This window comes from Leptopilina boulardi, unplaced genomic scaffold (assembly GCF_019393585.1).
Source record: "Leptopilina boulardi isolate dan_hultmark-lab unplaced genomic scaffold, ZJU_Lbou_2.1 LbouV2_295, whole genome shotgun sequence".
NCBI classification, from domain to species: domain Eukaryota; kingdom Metazoa; phylum Arthropoda; class Insecta; order Hymenoptera; family Figitidae; genus Leptopilina; species Leptopilina boulardi.
The window spans coordinates 152,908-171,788 of NW_026137857.1; the positions used below are offsets into that span (position 1 = coordinate 152,908).

The following is an 18,881-nucleotide window of genomic DNA, read 5'->3' on the forward strand; positions in this document are numbered from 1 at the left end:
TTCGATACGAGGATTTCAATATGTAAAAATAATGCCCAATAAATTAAAAATATTTGTAATTATAAATATTTACACTCGTTCTGATACGAGGGTTTCATTTTTAAAAAAGAGTGCCTATGAAATTAAAAATGTTTTTTAATACTAAATATTTACTCTCGTTCCGATACGACGATTTCAATGTGTAAAAAGAATGCCCATTAAATTTCAAATATTTTTCAATTTTTTATTTACACTCGTTCCGATACGAGGATTTCAATATGTAAAAAGAATGCCTATTAAACTAAAAATATTGTCAATTATAAATATTTATACTCGTTCCGATACGAGGATTTCATTTTTAAAAAAGAGTGCCTATGAAAATAAAAATGTTTTTCAATACTAAATATTTACCCTCGTTCCGATACGAGAATTTCTTTTCTAACAGAGTGCATATTAATTTAAAATATTTTTCAATTTTTTATTTACACTCGTTCCGATACGAGGATTTCAATATGTAAAAAGATTGCCCATTAAATTAAAAATATTTGTCAATTATAAATATTTACACTCGTTCCGATACGAGGATTTCATTTTTAAAAAAGAGTGCCTATGAAAATAAAAATGTTTTTTAATACTAAATATTTACCCTCGTTCCTATACGAGGATTTCATTTTTAAAAAAGAGTGCATATGAATTAAAAAATTTTTCAATTTTATATTTACACTCGTTTCGATACGAGGATTTCATTTTTATAAAAGAGTGCCTATGAAAATAATAATGTTTTTTAATACTAAATATTTACACTCGTTCCGATACGAGGATTTCATTTTTAAAAAAGAGTGCCTATGAAATTAAAGACATTTTTCAATTTTTTATTTACACTCGATCCGATACGAGGATTTCGATGTATAAAAAATATTGCTCATGAAATTTAATTTTGTTTTAATTTTAATTTGAATTTTTAATCTTGACACTTATTCCGATACGAGGATTTTTTTCAAAAAGAGTGCATATTAATTTAAAATATTTTTCAATTTTATATTTACACTCGTTCCGATACGAGGATTTCAATATGTAAAAAGAATGCCCAATAAATTAAAAATATTTGTAATTATAAATATTTACACTCGTTCCGATACGAGGATTTCATTTTTAAAAAAGAGTGCCTACGAAAATAAAAATGTTTTTCAATACTAAATAATTACCTTTCTTCCGATACGAGGATTTCTTTTCAAAAAGAGTGCATATGAATTTAAAAAATTTTTCAATTTTATATTTACACTCGTTTCGATACGAGGATTTCAATATGTAAAAAGAATGCCCAATAAATTAAAAATATTTGTAATTATAAATATTTACACTCGTTCCGATACGAGGATTTCATTTTCAAAAAAGAGTGCCTATGAAAATAATAATGTTTTTTAATACTAAATATTTACACTCGTTCCGATACGAGGATTTCATTTTTAAAAAAGAGTGCCTATGAAATTAAAGACATTTTTCAATTTTTTATTTACACTCGATCCGATACGAGGATTTCGATGTATAAAAAATATTGCTCATGAAATTTAATTTTGTTTCAATTTTAATTTGAATTTTTAATCCTGACACTTATTCCGATACGAGGATTTTTTTGAAAAAGAGTGCATATTAATTTAAAATATTTTTCAATTTGATATTTACACTCGTTCCGATACGAGGATTTCTATATGTAAAAAGAATGCCCATTAAATTAAAAATATTTGTCAATTATAAATATTTACACTCGTTCCGATACGAGGATTTCATTTTTAAAAAAGAGTGCCTATGAAAATAAAAATGTTTTTTAATACTAAATATTTACCCTCGTTCCTATACGAGGATTTCATTTTTAAAAAAGAGTGCATATGAATTAAAAAATTTTTCAATTTTATATTTACACTCGTTTCGATACGAGGATTTCATTTTTAAAAAAGAGTGCCTATGAAAATAATAATGTTTTTTAATACTAAATATTTACACTCGATCCGATACGAGGATTTCGATGTATAAAAAATATTGCTCATGAAATTTAATTTTGTTTTAATTTTAATTTGAATTTTTAATCTTGACACTTATTCCGATACGAGGATTTTTTTCAAAAAGAGTGCATATTAATTTAAAATATTTTTCAATTTTATATTTACACTCGTTCCGATACGAGGATTTCAATATGTAAAAAGAATGCCCAATAAATTAAAAATATTTGTAATTATAAATATTTACACTCGTTCCGATACGAGGATTTCATTTTTAAAAAAGAGTGCCTACGAAAATAAAAATGTTTTTCAATACTAAATAATTACCTTTCTTCCGATACGAGGATTTCTTTTCAAAAAGAGTGCATATGAATTTAAAAAATTTTTCAATTTTATATTTACACTCGTTTCGATACGAGGATTTCAATATGTAAAAAGAATGCCCAATAAATTAAAAATATTTGTAATTATAAATATTTACACTCGTTCCGATACGAGGATTTCATTTTCAAAAAAGAGTGCCTATGAAAATAATAATGTTTTTTAATACTAAATATTTACACTCGTTCCGATACGAGGATTTCATTTTTAAAAAAGAGTGCCTATGAAATTAAAGACATTTTTCAATTTTTTATTTACACTCGATCCGATACGAGGATTTCGATGTATAAAAAATATTGCTCATGAAATTTAATTTTGTTTCAATTTTAATTTGAATTTTTAATCCTGACACTTATTCCGATACGAGGATTTTTTTCAAAAAGAGTGCATATTAATTTAAAATATTTTTCAATTTGATATTTACACTCGTTCCGATACGAGGATTTCAATATGTAAAAAGAATGCCCATTAAATTAAAAATATTTGTCAATTATAAATATTTACACTCGTTCCGATACGAGGATTTCATTTTTAAAAAAGAGTGCCTATGAAAATAAAAATGTTTTTCAATACTAAATATTTACCCTCGTTCCGATGCGAGAATTTCTTTTCTAAAAGAGTACATATTAATTTAAAATATTTTTCTATTTTATATTTACACTCGTTTCGATACGAGGATTTCAATATGTAAAAAGAATGCCCAATAAATTAAAAATATTTGTAATTATAAATATTTACACTCGTTCCGATACGAGGATTTCATTTTTAAAAAAGAGTGCCTACGAAAATAAAAATGTTTTTCAATACTAAATAATTACCTTTCTTCCGATACGAGGATTTCTTTTCAAAAAGAGTGCATATGAATTTAAAAAAATTTTCAATTTTATATTTACACTCGTTTCGATACGAGGATTTCAATATGTAAAAAGAATGCCCAATAAATTAAAAATATTTGTAATTATAAATATTTACACTCGTTCCGATACGAGGGTTTCATTTTTAAAAAAGAGTGCCTATGAAATTAAAAATGTTTTTTAATACTAAATATTTACTCTCGTTCCGATACGACGATTTCAATGTGTAAAAAGAATGCCCATTAAATTTCAAATATTTTTCAATTTTTTATTTACACTCGTTCCGATACGAGGATTTCAATATGTAAAAAGAATGCCTATTAAACTAAAAATATTGTCAATTATAAATATTTATACTCGTTCCGATACGAGGATTTCATTTTTAAAAAAGAGTGCCTATGAAAATAAAAATGTTTTTCAATACTAAATATTTACCCTCGTTCCGATACGAGAATTTCTTTTCTAACAGAGTGCATATTAATTTAAAATATTTTTCAATTTTTTATTTACACTCGTTTCGATACGAGGATTTCATTTTTAAAAAAGAGTGCCTATGAAATTAAAGACATTTTTTAATTTTTTATTTACACTCGATCCGATACGAGGATTTCGATGTATAAAAAATATTGCTCATGAAATTTAATTTTGTTTCAATTTTAATTTGAATTTTTAATCCTGACACTTATTCCGATACGAGGATTTTTTTCAAAAAGAGTGCATATTAATTTAAAATATTTTTCAATTTTATATTTACACTCGTTCCGATACGAGGATTTCAATATGTAAAAAGAATGCCCATTAAATTAAAAATATTTGTCAATTATAAATATTTACACTCGTTCCGATACGAGGATTTCATTTTTAAAAAAGAGTGCCTATGAAAATAAAAATGTTTTTCAATACTAAATATTTACCCTCGTTCCGATACGAGAATTTCTTTTCTAAAAGAGTGCATATTAATTTAAAATATTTTTCAATTTTTTATTTACACTCGTTTCGATACGAGGATTTCAATATGTAAAAAGAATGCCCAATAGATTAAAAATATTTGTAATTATAAATATTTACACTCGTTCCGATACGAGGATTTCATTTTTAAAAAAGAGTGCCTACGAAAATAAAAATGTTTTTCAATACTAAATAATTACCTTTCTTCCGATACGAGGATTTCTTTTCAAAAAGAGTGCATATGAATTTAAAAAAATTTTCAATTTTATATTTACACTCGTTTCGATACGAGGATTTCAATATGTAAAAAGAATGCCCAATAAATTAAAAATATTTGTAATTATAAATATTTACACTCGTTCCGATACGAGGGTTTCATTTTTAAAAAAGAGTGCATATGGAAATAAAAATGTTTTTCAATACTAAATATTTACCCTCGTTCCGATACGAGAATTTCTTTTCTAACAGAGTGCATATTAATTTAAAATATTTTTCAATTTTTTATTTACACTCGTTTCGATACGAGGATTTCATTTTTAAAAAAGAGTGCCTATGAAATTAAAGACATTTTTCAATTTTTTATTTACACTCGATCCGATACGAGGATTTCGATGTATAAAAAATATTGCTCATGAAATTTAATTTTGTTTCAATTTTAATTTGAATTTTTAATCCTAACACTTATTCCGATACGAGGATTTTTTTCAAAAAGAGTGCATATTAATTTAAAATATTTTTCAATTTTATATTTACACTCGTTCCGATACGAGGATTTCAATATGTAAAAAGAATGCCCATTAAATTAAAAATATTTGTCAATTATAAATATTTACACTCGTTCCGATACGAGGATTTCATTTTTAAAAAAGAGTGCCTATGAAAATAAAAATGTTTTTCAATACTAAATATTTACCCTCGTTCCGATGCGAGAATTTCTTTTCTAAAAGAGTGCATATTAATTTAAAATATTTTTCTATTTTATATTTACACTCGTTTCGATACGAGGATTTCAATATATAAAAAGAATGCCTAATAAATTAAAAATATTTGTAATTATAAATATTTACACTCGTTCCGATACGAGGATTTCATTTTTAAAAAAGAGTGCCTACGAAAATAAAAATGTTTTTCAATACTAAATAATTACCTTTCTTCCGATACGAGGATTTCTTTTCAAAAAGAGTGCATATGAATTTAAAAAATTTTTCAAATTTATATTTACACTCGTTTCGGTACGAGGATTTCAATATGTAAAAAGAATGCTTAATAAATTAAAAATATTTGTAATTATAAATATTTACACTCGTTCCGATACGAGGGTTTCATTTTTAAAAAAGAGTGCATATGGAAATAAAAATGTTTTTCAATACTAAATATTTACCCTCGTTCCGATACGAGAATTTCTTTTCTAGAAGAGTGCATATTAATTTAAAATATTTTTCAATTTTTTATTTACACTCGTTCCGATACGAGGATTTCAATATGTAAAAAGAATGCCCATTAAATTAAAAATATTTGTCAATTATAAATATTTACACTCGTTCCGATACGAGGATTTCATTTTTAAAAAAGAGTGCCTATGAAAATAAAAATGTTTTTTAATACTAAATATTTACCCTCGTTCCTATACGAGGATTTCATTTTTAAAAAAGAGTGCATATGAATTAAAAAATTTTTCAATTTTATATTTACACTCGTTCCGATACGAGGATTTCATTTTTAAAAAAGAGTGCCTATGAAAATAATAATGTTTTTTAATACTAAATATTTACACTCGTTCCGATACGAGGATTTCATTTTTAAAAAAGAGTGCCTATGAAAATAAAAATGTTTTTCAATACTAAATATTTACCCTCGTTCCGATACGAGAATTTCTTTTCTAAAAGAGTGCATATTAATTTAAAATATTTTTCAATTTTTTATTTACACTCGTTCCGATACGAGGATTTCAATATGTAAAAAGAATGCCCATTAAATTAAAAATATTTGTCAATTATAAATATTTACACTCGTTTCGATACGAGGATTTCATTTTTAAAAAAGAGTGCCTATGAAAATAATAATGTTTTTTAATACTAAATATTTACACTCGTTCCGATACGAGGATTTCATTTTTAAAAAAGAGTGCCTATGAAAATAAAAATGTTTTTCAATACTAAATATTTACCCTCGTTCCGATACGAGAATTTCTTTTCTAAAAGAGTGCATATTAATTTAAAATATTTTTCAATTTTTTATTTACACTCGTTCCGATACGAGGATTTCAATATGTAAAAAGAATGCCCATTAAATTAAAAATATTTGTCAATTATAAATATTTACACTCGTTCCGATACGAGGATTTCATTTTTAAAAAAGAGTGCCTATGAAAATAAAAATGTTTTTCAATACTAAATATTTACCCTCGTTCCGATACGAGAATTTCTTTTCTAAAAGAGTGCATATTAATTTAAAATATTTTTCAATTTTTTATTTACACTCGTTTCGATACGAGGATTTCAATATGTAAAAAGAATGCCCAATAGATTAAAAATATTTGTAATTATAAATATTTACACTCGTTCCGATACGAGGATTTCATTTTTAAAAAAGAGTGCCTACGAAAATAAAAATGTTTTTCAATACTAAATAATTACCTTTCTTCCGATACGAGGATTTCTTTTCAAAAAGAGTGCATATGAATTTAAAAAATTTTTCAAATTTATATTTACACTCGTTTCGATACGAGGATTTCAATATGTAAAAAGAATGCCCAATAGATTAAAAATATTTGTAATTATAAATATTTACACTCGTTCCGATACGAGGGTTTCATTTTTAAAAAAGAGTGCATATGAAAATAAAAATGTTTTTCAATACTAAATATTTACCCTCGTTCCGATACGAGAATTTCTTTTCTAAAAGAGTGCATATTAATTTAAAATATTTTTCAATTTTTTATTTACACTCGTTCCGATACGAGGATTTCAATATGTAAAAAGAATGCCCATTAAATTAAAAATATTTGTCAATTATAAATATTTACCCTCGTTCCGATACGAGAATTTCTTTTCTAAAAGAGTGCATATTAATTTAAAATATTTTTCAATTTTTTATTTACACTCGTTCCGATACGAGGATTTCAATATGTAAAAAGAATGCCCATTAAATTAAAAATATTTGTCAATTATAAATATTTACACTCGTTTCGATACGAGGATTTCATTTTTAAAAAAGAGTGCCTATGAAAATAATAATGTTTTTTAATACTAAATATTTACACTCGTTCCGATACGAGGATTTCATTTTTAAAAAAGAGTGCCTATGAAAATAAAAATGTTTTTCAATACTAAATATTTACCCTCGTTCCGATACGAGAATTTCTTTTCTAAAAGAGTGCATATTAATTTAAAATATTTTTCAATTTTTTATTTACACTCGTTCCGATACGAGGATTTCAATATGTAAAAAGAATGCCCATTAAATTAAAAATATTTGTCAATTATAAATATTTACACTCGTTCCGATACGAGGATTTCATTTTTAAAAAAGAGTGCCTATGAAAATAAAAATGTTTTTCAATACTAAATATTTACCCTCGTTCCGATACGAGAATTTCTTTTCTAAAAGAGTGCATATTAATTTAAAATATTTTTCAATTTTTTATTTACACTCGTTTCGATACGAGGATTTCAATATGTAAAAAGAATGCCCAATAGATTAAAAATATTTGTAATTATAAATATTTACACTCGTTCCGATACGAGGATTTCATTTTTAAAAAAGAGTGCCTACGAAAATAAAAATGTTTTTCAATACTAAATAATTACCTTTCTTCCGATACGAGGATTTCTTTTCAAAAAGAGTGCATATGAATTTAAAAAATTTTTCAAATTTATATTTACACTCGTTTCGATACGAGGATTTCAATATGTAAAAAGAATGCCCAATAAATTAAAAATATTTGTAATTATAAATATTTACACTCGTTCCGATACGAGGGTTTCATTTTTAAAAAAGAGTGCATATGGAAATAAAAATGTTTTTCAATACTAAATATTTACCCTCGTTCCGATACGAGAATTTCTTTTCTAAAAGAGTGCATATTAATTAAAAAAAAATTTTTCAATTTTTTATTTACACTCGTTCCGATACGAGGATTTCAATATGTAAAAAGAATGCCCATTAAATTAAAAATATTTGTCAATTATAAATATTTACACTCGTTCCGAAACGAGGATTTCATTTTTAAAAAAGAGTGCCTATGAAAATAAAAATGATTTTAATAATAAATATTTACCCTCGTTCCTATACGAGGATTTCATTTTTAAAAAAGAGTGCATATGAATTAAAAAATTTTTCAATTTTATATTTACACTCGTTTCGATACGAGGATTTCATTTTTAAAAAAGAGTGCCTATGAAAATAATAATGTTTTTTAATACTAAATATTTACACTCGTTCCGATACGAGGATTTCATTTTTAAAAAAGAGTGCCTATGAAAATAAAAATGTTTTTCAATACTAAAAATTTACCCTCGTTCCGATACGAGAATTTCTTTTCTAAAAGAGTGCATATTAATTTAAAATATTTTTCAATTTTTTATTTACACTCGTTCCGATACGAGGATTTCAATATGTAAAAAGAATGCCCATTAAATTAAAAATATTTGTCAATTATAAATATTTACACTCGTTCCGATACGAGGATTTCATTTTTAAAAAAGAGTGCCTATGAAAATAAAAATGTTTTTCAATACTAAATATTTACCCTCGTTCCGATACGAGAATTTCTTTTCTAAAAGAGTGCATATTAATTTAAAATATTTTTCAATTTTTTATTTACACTCGTTTCGATACGAGGATTTCAATATGTAAAAAGAATGCCCAATAGATTAAAAATATTTGTAATTATAAATATTTACACTCGTTCCGATACGAGGATTTCATTTTTAAAAAAGAGTGCCTACGAAAATAAAAATGTTTTTCAATACTAAATAATTACCTTTCTTCCGATACGAGGATTTCTTTTCAAAAAGAGTGCATATGAATTTAAAAAATTTTTCAATTTTATATTTACACTCGTTTCGATACGAGGATTTCAATATGTAAAAAGAATGCCCAATAAATTAAAAATATTTGTAATTATAAATATTTACACTCGTTCCGATACGAGGATTTCATTTTTAAAAAAGAGTGCCTATGAAAATAAAAATGATTTTAATAATAAATATTTACCCTCGTTCCTATACGAGGATTTCATTTTTAAAAAAGAGTGCATATGAATTAAAAAATTTTTCAATTTTATATTTACACTCGTTTCGATACGAGGATTTCATTTTTAAAAAAGAGTGCCTATGAAAATAATAATGTTTTTTAATACTAAATATTTACACTCGTTCCGATACGAGGATTTCATTTTTAAAAAAGAGTGCCTATGAAAATAAAAATGTTTTTCAATACTAAAAATTTACCCTCGTTCCGATACGAGAATTTCTTTTCTAAAAGAGTGCATATTAATTTAAAATATTTTTCAATTTTTTATTTACACTCGTTCCGATACGAGGATTTCAATATGTAAAAAGAATGCCCATTAAATTAAAAATATTTGTCAATTATAAATATTTACACTCGTTCCGATACGAGGATTTCATTTTTAAAAAAGAGTGCCTATGAAAATAAAAATGTTTTTCAATACTAAATATTTACCCTCGTTCCGATACGAGAATTTCTTTTCTAAAAGAGTGCATATTAATTTAAAATATTTTTCAATTTTTTATTTACACTCGTTTCGATACGAGGATTTCAATATGTAAAAAGAATGCCCAATAGATTAAAAATATTTGTAATTATAAATATTTACACTCGTTCCGATACGAGGATTTCATTTTTAAAAAAGAGTGCCTACGAAAATAAAAATGTTTTTCAATACTAAATAATTACCTTTCTTCCGATACGAGGATTTCTTTTCAAAAAGAGTGCATATGAATTTAAAAAATTTTTCAATTTTATATTTACACTCGTTTCGATACGAGGATTTCAATATGTAAAAAGAATGCCCAATAAATTAAAAATATTTGTAATTATAAATATTTACACTCGTTCCGATACGAGGGTTTCATTTTTAAAAAAGAGTGCATATGAAAATAAAAATGTTTTTCAATACTAAATATTTACCCTCGTTCCGATACGAGAATTTCTTTTCTAAAAGAGTGCATATTAATTTAAAATATTTTTCAATTTTTTATTTACACTCGTTCCGATACGAGGATTTCAATATGTAAAAAGAATGCCCATTAAATTAAAAATATTTGTCAATTATAAATATTTACACTCGTTCCGAAACGAGGATTTCATTTTTAAAAAAGAGTGCCTATGAAAATAAAAATGATTTTAATAATAAATATTTACCCTCGTTCCTATACGAGGATTTCATTTTTAAAAAAGAGTGCATATGAATTAAAAAATTTTTCAATTTTATATTTACACTCGTTTCGATACGAGGATTTCATTTTTAAAAAAGAGTGCCTATGAAAATAATAATGTTTTTTAATACTAAATATTTACACTCGTTCCGATACGAGGATTTCATTTTTAAAAAAGAGTGCCTATGAAAATAAAAATGTTTTTCAATACTAAATATTTACCCTCGTTCCGATACGAGAATTTCTTTTCTAAAAGAGTGCATATTAATTTAAAATATTTTTCAATTTTTTATTTACACTCGTTCCGATACGAGGATTTCAATATGTAAAAAGAATGCCCATTAAATTAAAAATATTTGTCAATTATAAATATTTACACTCGTTCCGATACGAGGATTTCATTTTTAAAAAAGAGTGCCTATGAAAATAAAAATGTTTTTCAATACTAAATATTTACCCTCGTTCCGATACGAGAATTTCTTTTCTAAAAGAGTGCATATTAATTTAAAATATTTTTCAATTTTTTATTTACACTCGTTTCGATACGAGGATTTCAATATGTAAAAAGAATGCCCAATAGATTAAAAATATTTGTAATTATAAATATTTACACTCGTTCCGATACGAGGATTTCATTTTTAAAAAAGAGTGCCTACGAAAATAAAAATGTTTTTCAATACTAAATAATTACCTTTCTTCCGATACGAGGATTTCTTTTCAAAAAGAGTGCATATGAATTTAAAATATTTTTCAATTTTATATTTACACTCGTTTCGATACGAGGATTTCAATGTGTAAAAAGAATTCCCATTAAATTAAAAATATTTGGCAATTATAAATATTTACACTCGCTCCGATACGAGGATTTTATTTTTAAAAAAGAGTGCTTATGAAATTAAAAATATTTAATAAATTTTAAACACACTCATTCAGATACGAGTATTTCAGATGTAAAAAATTGTGTCTAATAAATTAAAGAAATTTTTATATTTATTTATTAATAACACTCGTTTCGGTGCGAGGATTTTATGGTTAAAAGTAGTGGTTAATGTATTGAAAATAGTTTCATATTTTTTTAATAATAGCACTGGTTGGGTTAGTGGTATTTCAGTGGTGGAAAGTATTGTTTAATAATAATTGCACGCGTTTCGGTAGGATGGCTTTAAATGTGGACTGTAGTGTTTAATTAATTCATGGAATTAGAAACGTTTTTTATAATAACGTTAAATTTTTAATAAAGAATTTTTTAAAATGATAATTTATTATTATTCTATGTTAAGAATGTAATTTTGTTAAATGACAATTTAAAATATCAAAATATTAATTATGTTAATAATAACAATTTTTTTTTTATTATGCTTTTCATTTTCTTGCTCGACGATAATGAGTGTGCAGATTTCCTTGGGAATGGTGAGGATAGGGTTGCCATCTGAGTTGTTGAGGATATGGTTGCCATCTGGGATGTTGAGTGTATGGTTGCCATCGGGGATGGTTAGGGCTTGGTTGCCATCGGGGTTGGTTAGGGTTTAGTTGCCATTGAGGAATCTGAACTTTATAAAAGTTTTTTAACTTATAGGATGTTGACCTCCATGTTGGTTTCCTGTTATGTTTGTGGTTTTTATCTGAAAAATAAATTATTTGTAGGGATTTATAGACTAAAACGGTTTTAGCTGTAAATCTAGAAGAAAATATACACTTGAATGTGTAAGCGCTTAATTATTAAAAAATCTTACATTTCGAGTTCATTACATCAGTAGACTTTTGCTGATTGGACTTCTGGTAGTTTTCTTCATCTGCCTCTTTTTGTTTATCTGAAATTTTTATTCGTAGTTTCAGTTATTGAAGATATAGGGGAGATCGCGGATTGTCAAAGTTGATTAATCCTAAATTTAGAAATGAAAATAAGTGTATACACTTGCAAAAATAAATGATCGATTTTAAAAAAAATTATTACTTTCCGAGTTTTCTGCAGCTATAAGCTCCTGTTGACTTGTCAATTGCTGATTAATCTCGCTTCCATTGGAGTTTTCTTCATTTTCATCTGTTTCCTTCTCTGAAATTTACAATGAGAATTTAAAAATTGAAATTTAGAATAAAAAATGTATATTTATAATGTACCTGTATTTTCATCAATTATCATTTCCAGATTATCAAAGTTGATAATTCCTAAAGTTAGAATTGGAAATAAGTGAACGGTTTACGGTGAATCTCCGGAACCAGGTAATGTAGACAATGTCAAGTCAGTCAATTCGGACAATGTTCCCCCACAGCACCGGATATTTAAGGATATCCCTGGGACATCCTGGGGATATCCATTTGCTTGTGGCGGTTTGGATATCCCTCGGACATCCTGAGGATATCCTGGGACATCCCTGGCATATCCCAGGGATATCCAAACCGCCGCAAGGCAATGGATATCCCCAGGATGTTCTAGGGATATCCTTAAATATCCGGTGCTGTGAGGGTTGATATTAACCGGCCATTGTTTACAACTACAGATTCTGGAGATTCACTATTAAATATGCATTATAATATAATAATAGTAATAATTGATTTTTTATTACTCACTGCGAATCTCATTATTAAATGTAATTTGGTTGACGTTTATCGCATCTTCTGATAGAAAGCCGTTCTCTGGATCAGTTGTTATAGCTGAAATATTATGAAAAGATAAATTTCTAAAGAATTTTTATGCTCGATGTAAGTAAATGTATATGTCATTGTTAATTTAAAAGGGGTTTATCAGCCGAAAATAAGTTTTTTAGAAAACTACATTCAATAGATCTGTTATTACTCACTATCAATGTAACTGTCTACAGAAATTTGGCTCAGGTGTAACGCATCTATTGGTAGAAAAACGTCGGTTGGATCAGATATTATATCTGAAATATTACGAAATTAAAAATAAATTTTTATACACGACATACGTAAATGTAATGTGATTGGTCTTGGTCAGTAAAAAAGGACTTATCATCCAAAAATAATATTTCTAAAAAATAGCAGTATATACGGCCTGAAACTCATTTTTTATACTTTCAAGGTCGTTGATTACGATTCCGAAAACCCTTCAGTAACGAATTTTAAGTTACTCATTTTCACGTGCAGCAAAAAGGATTATTCAAAATGAGTAGCGTACGCAAATAATTTTGAGTTGTATGCTATTCATTTTGAGTTCAGTTTTTTTCTGTGAAGGTACTATAAACAGGATCCTTTACAAAATTCCAGGTGTCTTTTGAAAAATGGAATAAGCTGCCGTCAAGATTAAATACATAGGATTGTAAGATTTTGTATGGGATCGTTTATAGAATTCTACATAGGATTTATGTATAATATATAGAATTCTATATAGAATCCTACATATGATCCTATATGGGAAAGATTGTTATTAATAATTATTACTTATTATTGTTTATAATAATAAAGTAAATTGTTTGAGTTAGTACTCTTATATTTTAATTAATTAATTAACAGTAATTAACAAAAATTATTTTTAACCTTCGCCAGACAGGATACTTTTTATATACACGGTTGACAAGATCCCACCCAGGGTGGGCCAAATGTTTTCTTCTTTGTATATTGCAATAAAAACTTAGAATCATTCAGTTTTTTTCCAAAATTGTTATATGTTACCAAATAATATATTTTATTAATGTTTTGTTGATTTTTTATATGTTTAAACAATTTATTATTAATAATTTATAACTTTTTCAAATATACATACGACAGTAGAAGAATTTTATAAATTTGTTACCTTTTCTTCGTAGTTATTAATTCAAAGGTTATAAATAAAATAAAATATATAATTCAATTTGCAACAACTATTATTATAAATTGTTTAAACAAATAATTGTTGCTATTTATCAACATTCTTCATAATATTCCTAGAAAATTGCAATTTTTTTCTAATTTTGCAACTTAACAAGCTCAACATAATAAACATGAAGATTTTATATGAATTTAGTATTCAAACGTTTGTTTAAACAATTGTTGAATTTACAATTTTACATCAAATCTATCTTTTATTATATTCGGCTTGATGAGTTGCAAAATTTGAAAAAAACTACATCTTTCTAGGTCCGCAGAAAAAAGTAAGTAATTAACAATATTTATTTGTTTAAACAATTGTTGAATTAATAATTTTACTTCAAATCTATCTTTTATTTATTCGGCTTGATAAATTGCAAAATTAGAAAAAAACTGCATCTTTCTAGGTGCAGAACAAAGAAAGTTAGTAAATAATAACAATAATTGTTTAAACAATTGTTGAATTAATAATTTTACATCAAATCTATCTTTTATTATATTCCGCTTGATAAATTGCAAAATTAGAAAAAAACTGCATCTTTCTAGGTGCAGAACAAAGAAAGTTAATAAATAATAACAATAAATTGTTTAAACAAATGAAAAATGCAATATAATATTTTTTATATCTATTATTTGACATCATAAAACACTCACAGTGAAAAGTCTGCATGATTTGAAGTCTTTTTGTAAAATAGAATTAAAAAAATATCTGAATCATCCCGGTTATCTCCGTACATACATTGATAAAAGTTATAAATAATCAAGAAGAAATTTTTTTTTAAAATTTGTTTTTACATTTTTTGAAAGTTCTTAAGATTTTGTTCAGTGACTTAAAATCGCGATTCAATTAAGGCAAAACTTTAGAAGATATGGCAATTTCAATTTGTCTGGCCCACCCTGGGTGGGCATCTTGTCAAGCGAAGGTTAAGAATTATCCTACATAAGATCATAATGTATAGAATCCTATAATGAATTGTCAAAATAAATAACCCATATAAGTTTTCATGTTGGATCCCGCAAAGATCTTGCATAATATTCATCATATTGGTGACCTTTAAGCCAGCTTATTTTATTTCTCCTATAGAAGGTGCCCATAAGTTTTATTATAGAATCATGTATAGGATACTTTATATAGTACTTTTTACGACACTTATGAGGAATCCTTAATGATTTTTGAGTGCGATACTGATCAAAAAATACGTTCGGAAAATATTAAATTCATGCTTCTGCATTTTCAAAATTTAATCGTACAAAAATGAAAATCAATCAATGATAGGTCATATTTTACTGTCCAGATCATTATGTCATATTTGTAAGAGTTAAATTTTACCAGAGGGGATAGTAATTTCCGCTACAATGACACCTGAAATAAAAAGTAAAAATTAACGTTAATATTTTTATATACCTACAAGTAAAATTAATTACAATTAAAATTAATTAATTAATTAATCTATTGATCTGAATTTGTTGGGTTCAAATTCTAATGTATTTTTAATCAATTTTATTTTTACAATTTATTTTTAATTTTATATCACAAATAATAATTTTTTATTAGCTGATTTTTTTGGTTTAAAATTATAATTAATAATGTTATATTAATTTGATAAGGGTTGCGAGAGCTGCCAAAACGTTATTTAATAATTAAAAATAAATTGTTAAAAGTAATTGTGGAAAAAATGGGTTATAATTTTAATTTATATGAATATGTTTTGTTTTAGTTTATTGAAATATATATACTTCCACTCTATATTTTAAAATATGTACTTAAAATATAACAAGTATTACGTTAATTATTGATGCATTTATTGTATTTTATGAAAATATTGACTTCATCTTACTTTGTTACAAAAAAATAAATGTAAGTAAAAAAAAATTTTAAATGTAGGTGTAAGAAGTGATAAGGAATTTAATTACTTAATTTTTTTTAAATCGTGTAAGACCTGTAAAGTGATTTTGATTTAAAAGATTCATTCTTCCCTACTGTGTTCAAGATATGTAGGAATGTAATACCTTCCGCCTCTTCTGCGTCTTCCATTTCTTTTGTTTGCGTCTCTGGTGTTGCTTCGACGTTACTCTCTTCAATTTCAGCGGGAGAATCTACATTTATTCTTCTAAGTCTTGCCAACGGTGGAACTAGAAATTTTGAGCAATGTTATTTAATTTCAAAGTGAAAAAACTATAATTGAGTGCACGGAAAGCATAACCGACGCTGCGTTCGGACTCAGGGGGAACGCAGCGTCGGTTATGCTTTCCGTTGACTCAATTATGTTACTTATTTTCAGTTATTGGAATAGTTTTTAAGATAAATTGAAAAAAACTTACGTTTTGTGGGTTTGAAAATTTTGTTTACTTTATCATGCATTATTTTAAATGCTGCTTTGGCTGTCAACCTAAATTATTAACTACGTTATTGAAACTAACTTTCATATAGAAATTGATTATATTTGTAAACATATTCCTACCTAGGGACATCTTGCAATTTATGAATCGTATCTTCCATAATTTTGCAAAATTCAGATTTGGTCTTAGTTTTTTGTCGCTCTGTTAGTAAATCATCAAGATTTTCTGTAATCATTATGAACATAATATCAAGTTCTACAATGAAAAAGTTTGTTTTAATTGTTGTAAAATTCGAATAACTGAGAATCAATGCCAATATTGGCACTATATTGGAACGAGGTACATGTACGTTAGTGCTGGATCAATTACTTTTGCATTTTTTTGGCAGACATTACTGCGCTAATATTGGGCCAAGATAGCAATCCTGTCATTTCAAACATTCTTTGATTTTGCTTTAAATTCATTTACAATAATAATTCAAAATGAACTAAAATGTATTTAAACCCAAGCAAAAATTTATGTCAAATGCCGATATTGACAGTATCATTTCAATAATGACATGGATTAAATTTTATACTGTGCCAATACTGCAAGTCAATACTGTGCCGGTATTGTAAATACTGTAATGGCAAACCAATATTATAAAAACTCTTTTATAAAAAAAATACATAATTTATTAAGTTTTTAAACTATTTTGCTTACACTGAAAAAAATATATTTGAAACAAATAAACTGTACTTTAAGCAATAATTACGGCAATTCGAACAATTACCATTTAATGGAAGTAGGGGAGAGTGGGGCGAAACCGGGTACCTCTTTGGAATTATCGGTTTACAAAGAATCTATCAAATAAATTAGTTCAAATCTCGTTGAAAATTCTTCCTTGAACATTAAAGAATGAGAAAATAAGGTCGATTGCATGAAAAAAATTTTTGATCAATTTAAACCAGGTTTTTTAAAAAAATGCAAAGTACCCGACTGATGCCATTACTAACAACTAGTAACGGCGACCGTTATTATTCCAAATATATCCAAGTATTGGTTCTATATTGGCGACCAGTACTCTGCCAGTACAGGCGCAGCACTTATACGGTTATAAATTTTTGATTGGGAAGTGGAATTTATTTTGAAATAAAATGAAATCAAAGGGAATTAAATTTACATTAAATATATATATAAGATTTTGATAAATATTCTAATTATTTATAAATACCAACTAATTGTCCAGGTGATTTGCTCTTTTTGACTAAATCAAATTGTTTTTCCGAAATTTGAAAGACATTGTTATAAGTTGGTAAAGTTTTATCAACGATGCTAATTTTTGATCCCATTTTTGAAATTATTTGCATCACCTCGTGAGCAAAATTTTTACATTCCTCATTTTTTGCAGCAAGGAGTGCAAACTCTGAATGAGCATCCAAAATAAATTGAACAGGCACTAAGGAAATAACATACGCGGCACATAAAATTTCTGTCGTATCTTTTGATAAATTATTTCTGAGCCAAATCTCTTTCATGACCTAAATAAAATATTGTTTCTGTTAAATTAGAATTATTTTATAATGTTTACAAATAATCAAATTGTAGACTCATTAAAACGGCATATACCCAACCAAAAATTTCAGAATTATACCAGAGTTCACTACTGGTGGAGAACTGGTTCAGTATTGGCTGCCGATGCTAAGCAGTCTGTACTGAACCAGTACTGATATTTTAATTGTAGCAGTACTGTTGCAGTACAAACCTCCTAGTACTGGCAAACTAGTACTGAGCCGATATTGAGCCAGTACTGGCTCAAATAGATTTTCTTTTTGATTAATACTAGTTTACATAAAGTTGTAGAGTGAACCTGATAAATCTTTTTGTTTAAATATTTTGTTTATAAAAATTTGTTCACCTTGATTTTATTTTTCAAAATTAAAATGTATATTTCATTTTGTTTTTCTGTGGGTAAAATTATTTAAACAAAAAGTTTCCTGAGACCAATTCCAAAACATTTTGTAAGATTGTCTTATTGTTTTCAGATATGCAATAAACCAAAAAAAAATTTTAAACGATCAAACTAAAAATAAATAAATTTGTTCATAAAAATTAATATTTTTTAAAATAAAAATTTTTAAAAATTTTCTTGGCAACACTTGTTAAAAATAAAAAAAACAACTTTTATTTTCTTA

The 18,881-nt window shown here is 26.0% G+C and overlaps 1 protein-coding gene across 1 annotated transcript; it reads right to left on the bottom strand.

The window, feature by feature from the left end:
- Positions 1-11,925: 11,925 nt before the first annotated feature.
- On the bottom strand, positions 11,926-18,224 carry LOC127282305 (uncharacterized). The gene is made up of 11 exons (XM_051306472.1): positions 17,921-18,224; positions 16,830-16,932; positions 16,690-16,757; positions 16,378-16,500; positions 15,698-15,730; positions 13,362-13,445; positions 13,132-13,215; positions 12,682-12,729; positions 12,518-12,616; positions 12,297-12,374; positions 11,926-12,185 (listed from the first exon to the last, which is right to left on the bottom strand). The coding sequence occupies exons 1-11, from the start codon at positions 18,222-18,224 to the stop codon at positions 11,926-11,928; spliced, it is 1,284 nt and encodes a 427-aa protein (XP_051162429.1).
- Positions 18,225-18,881: the final 657 nt, after the last annotated feature.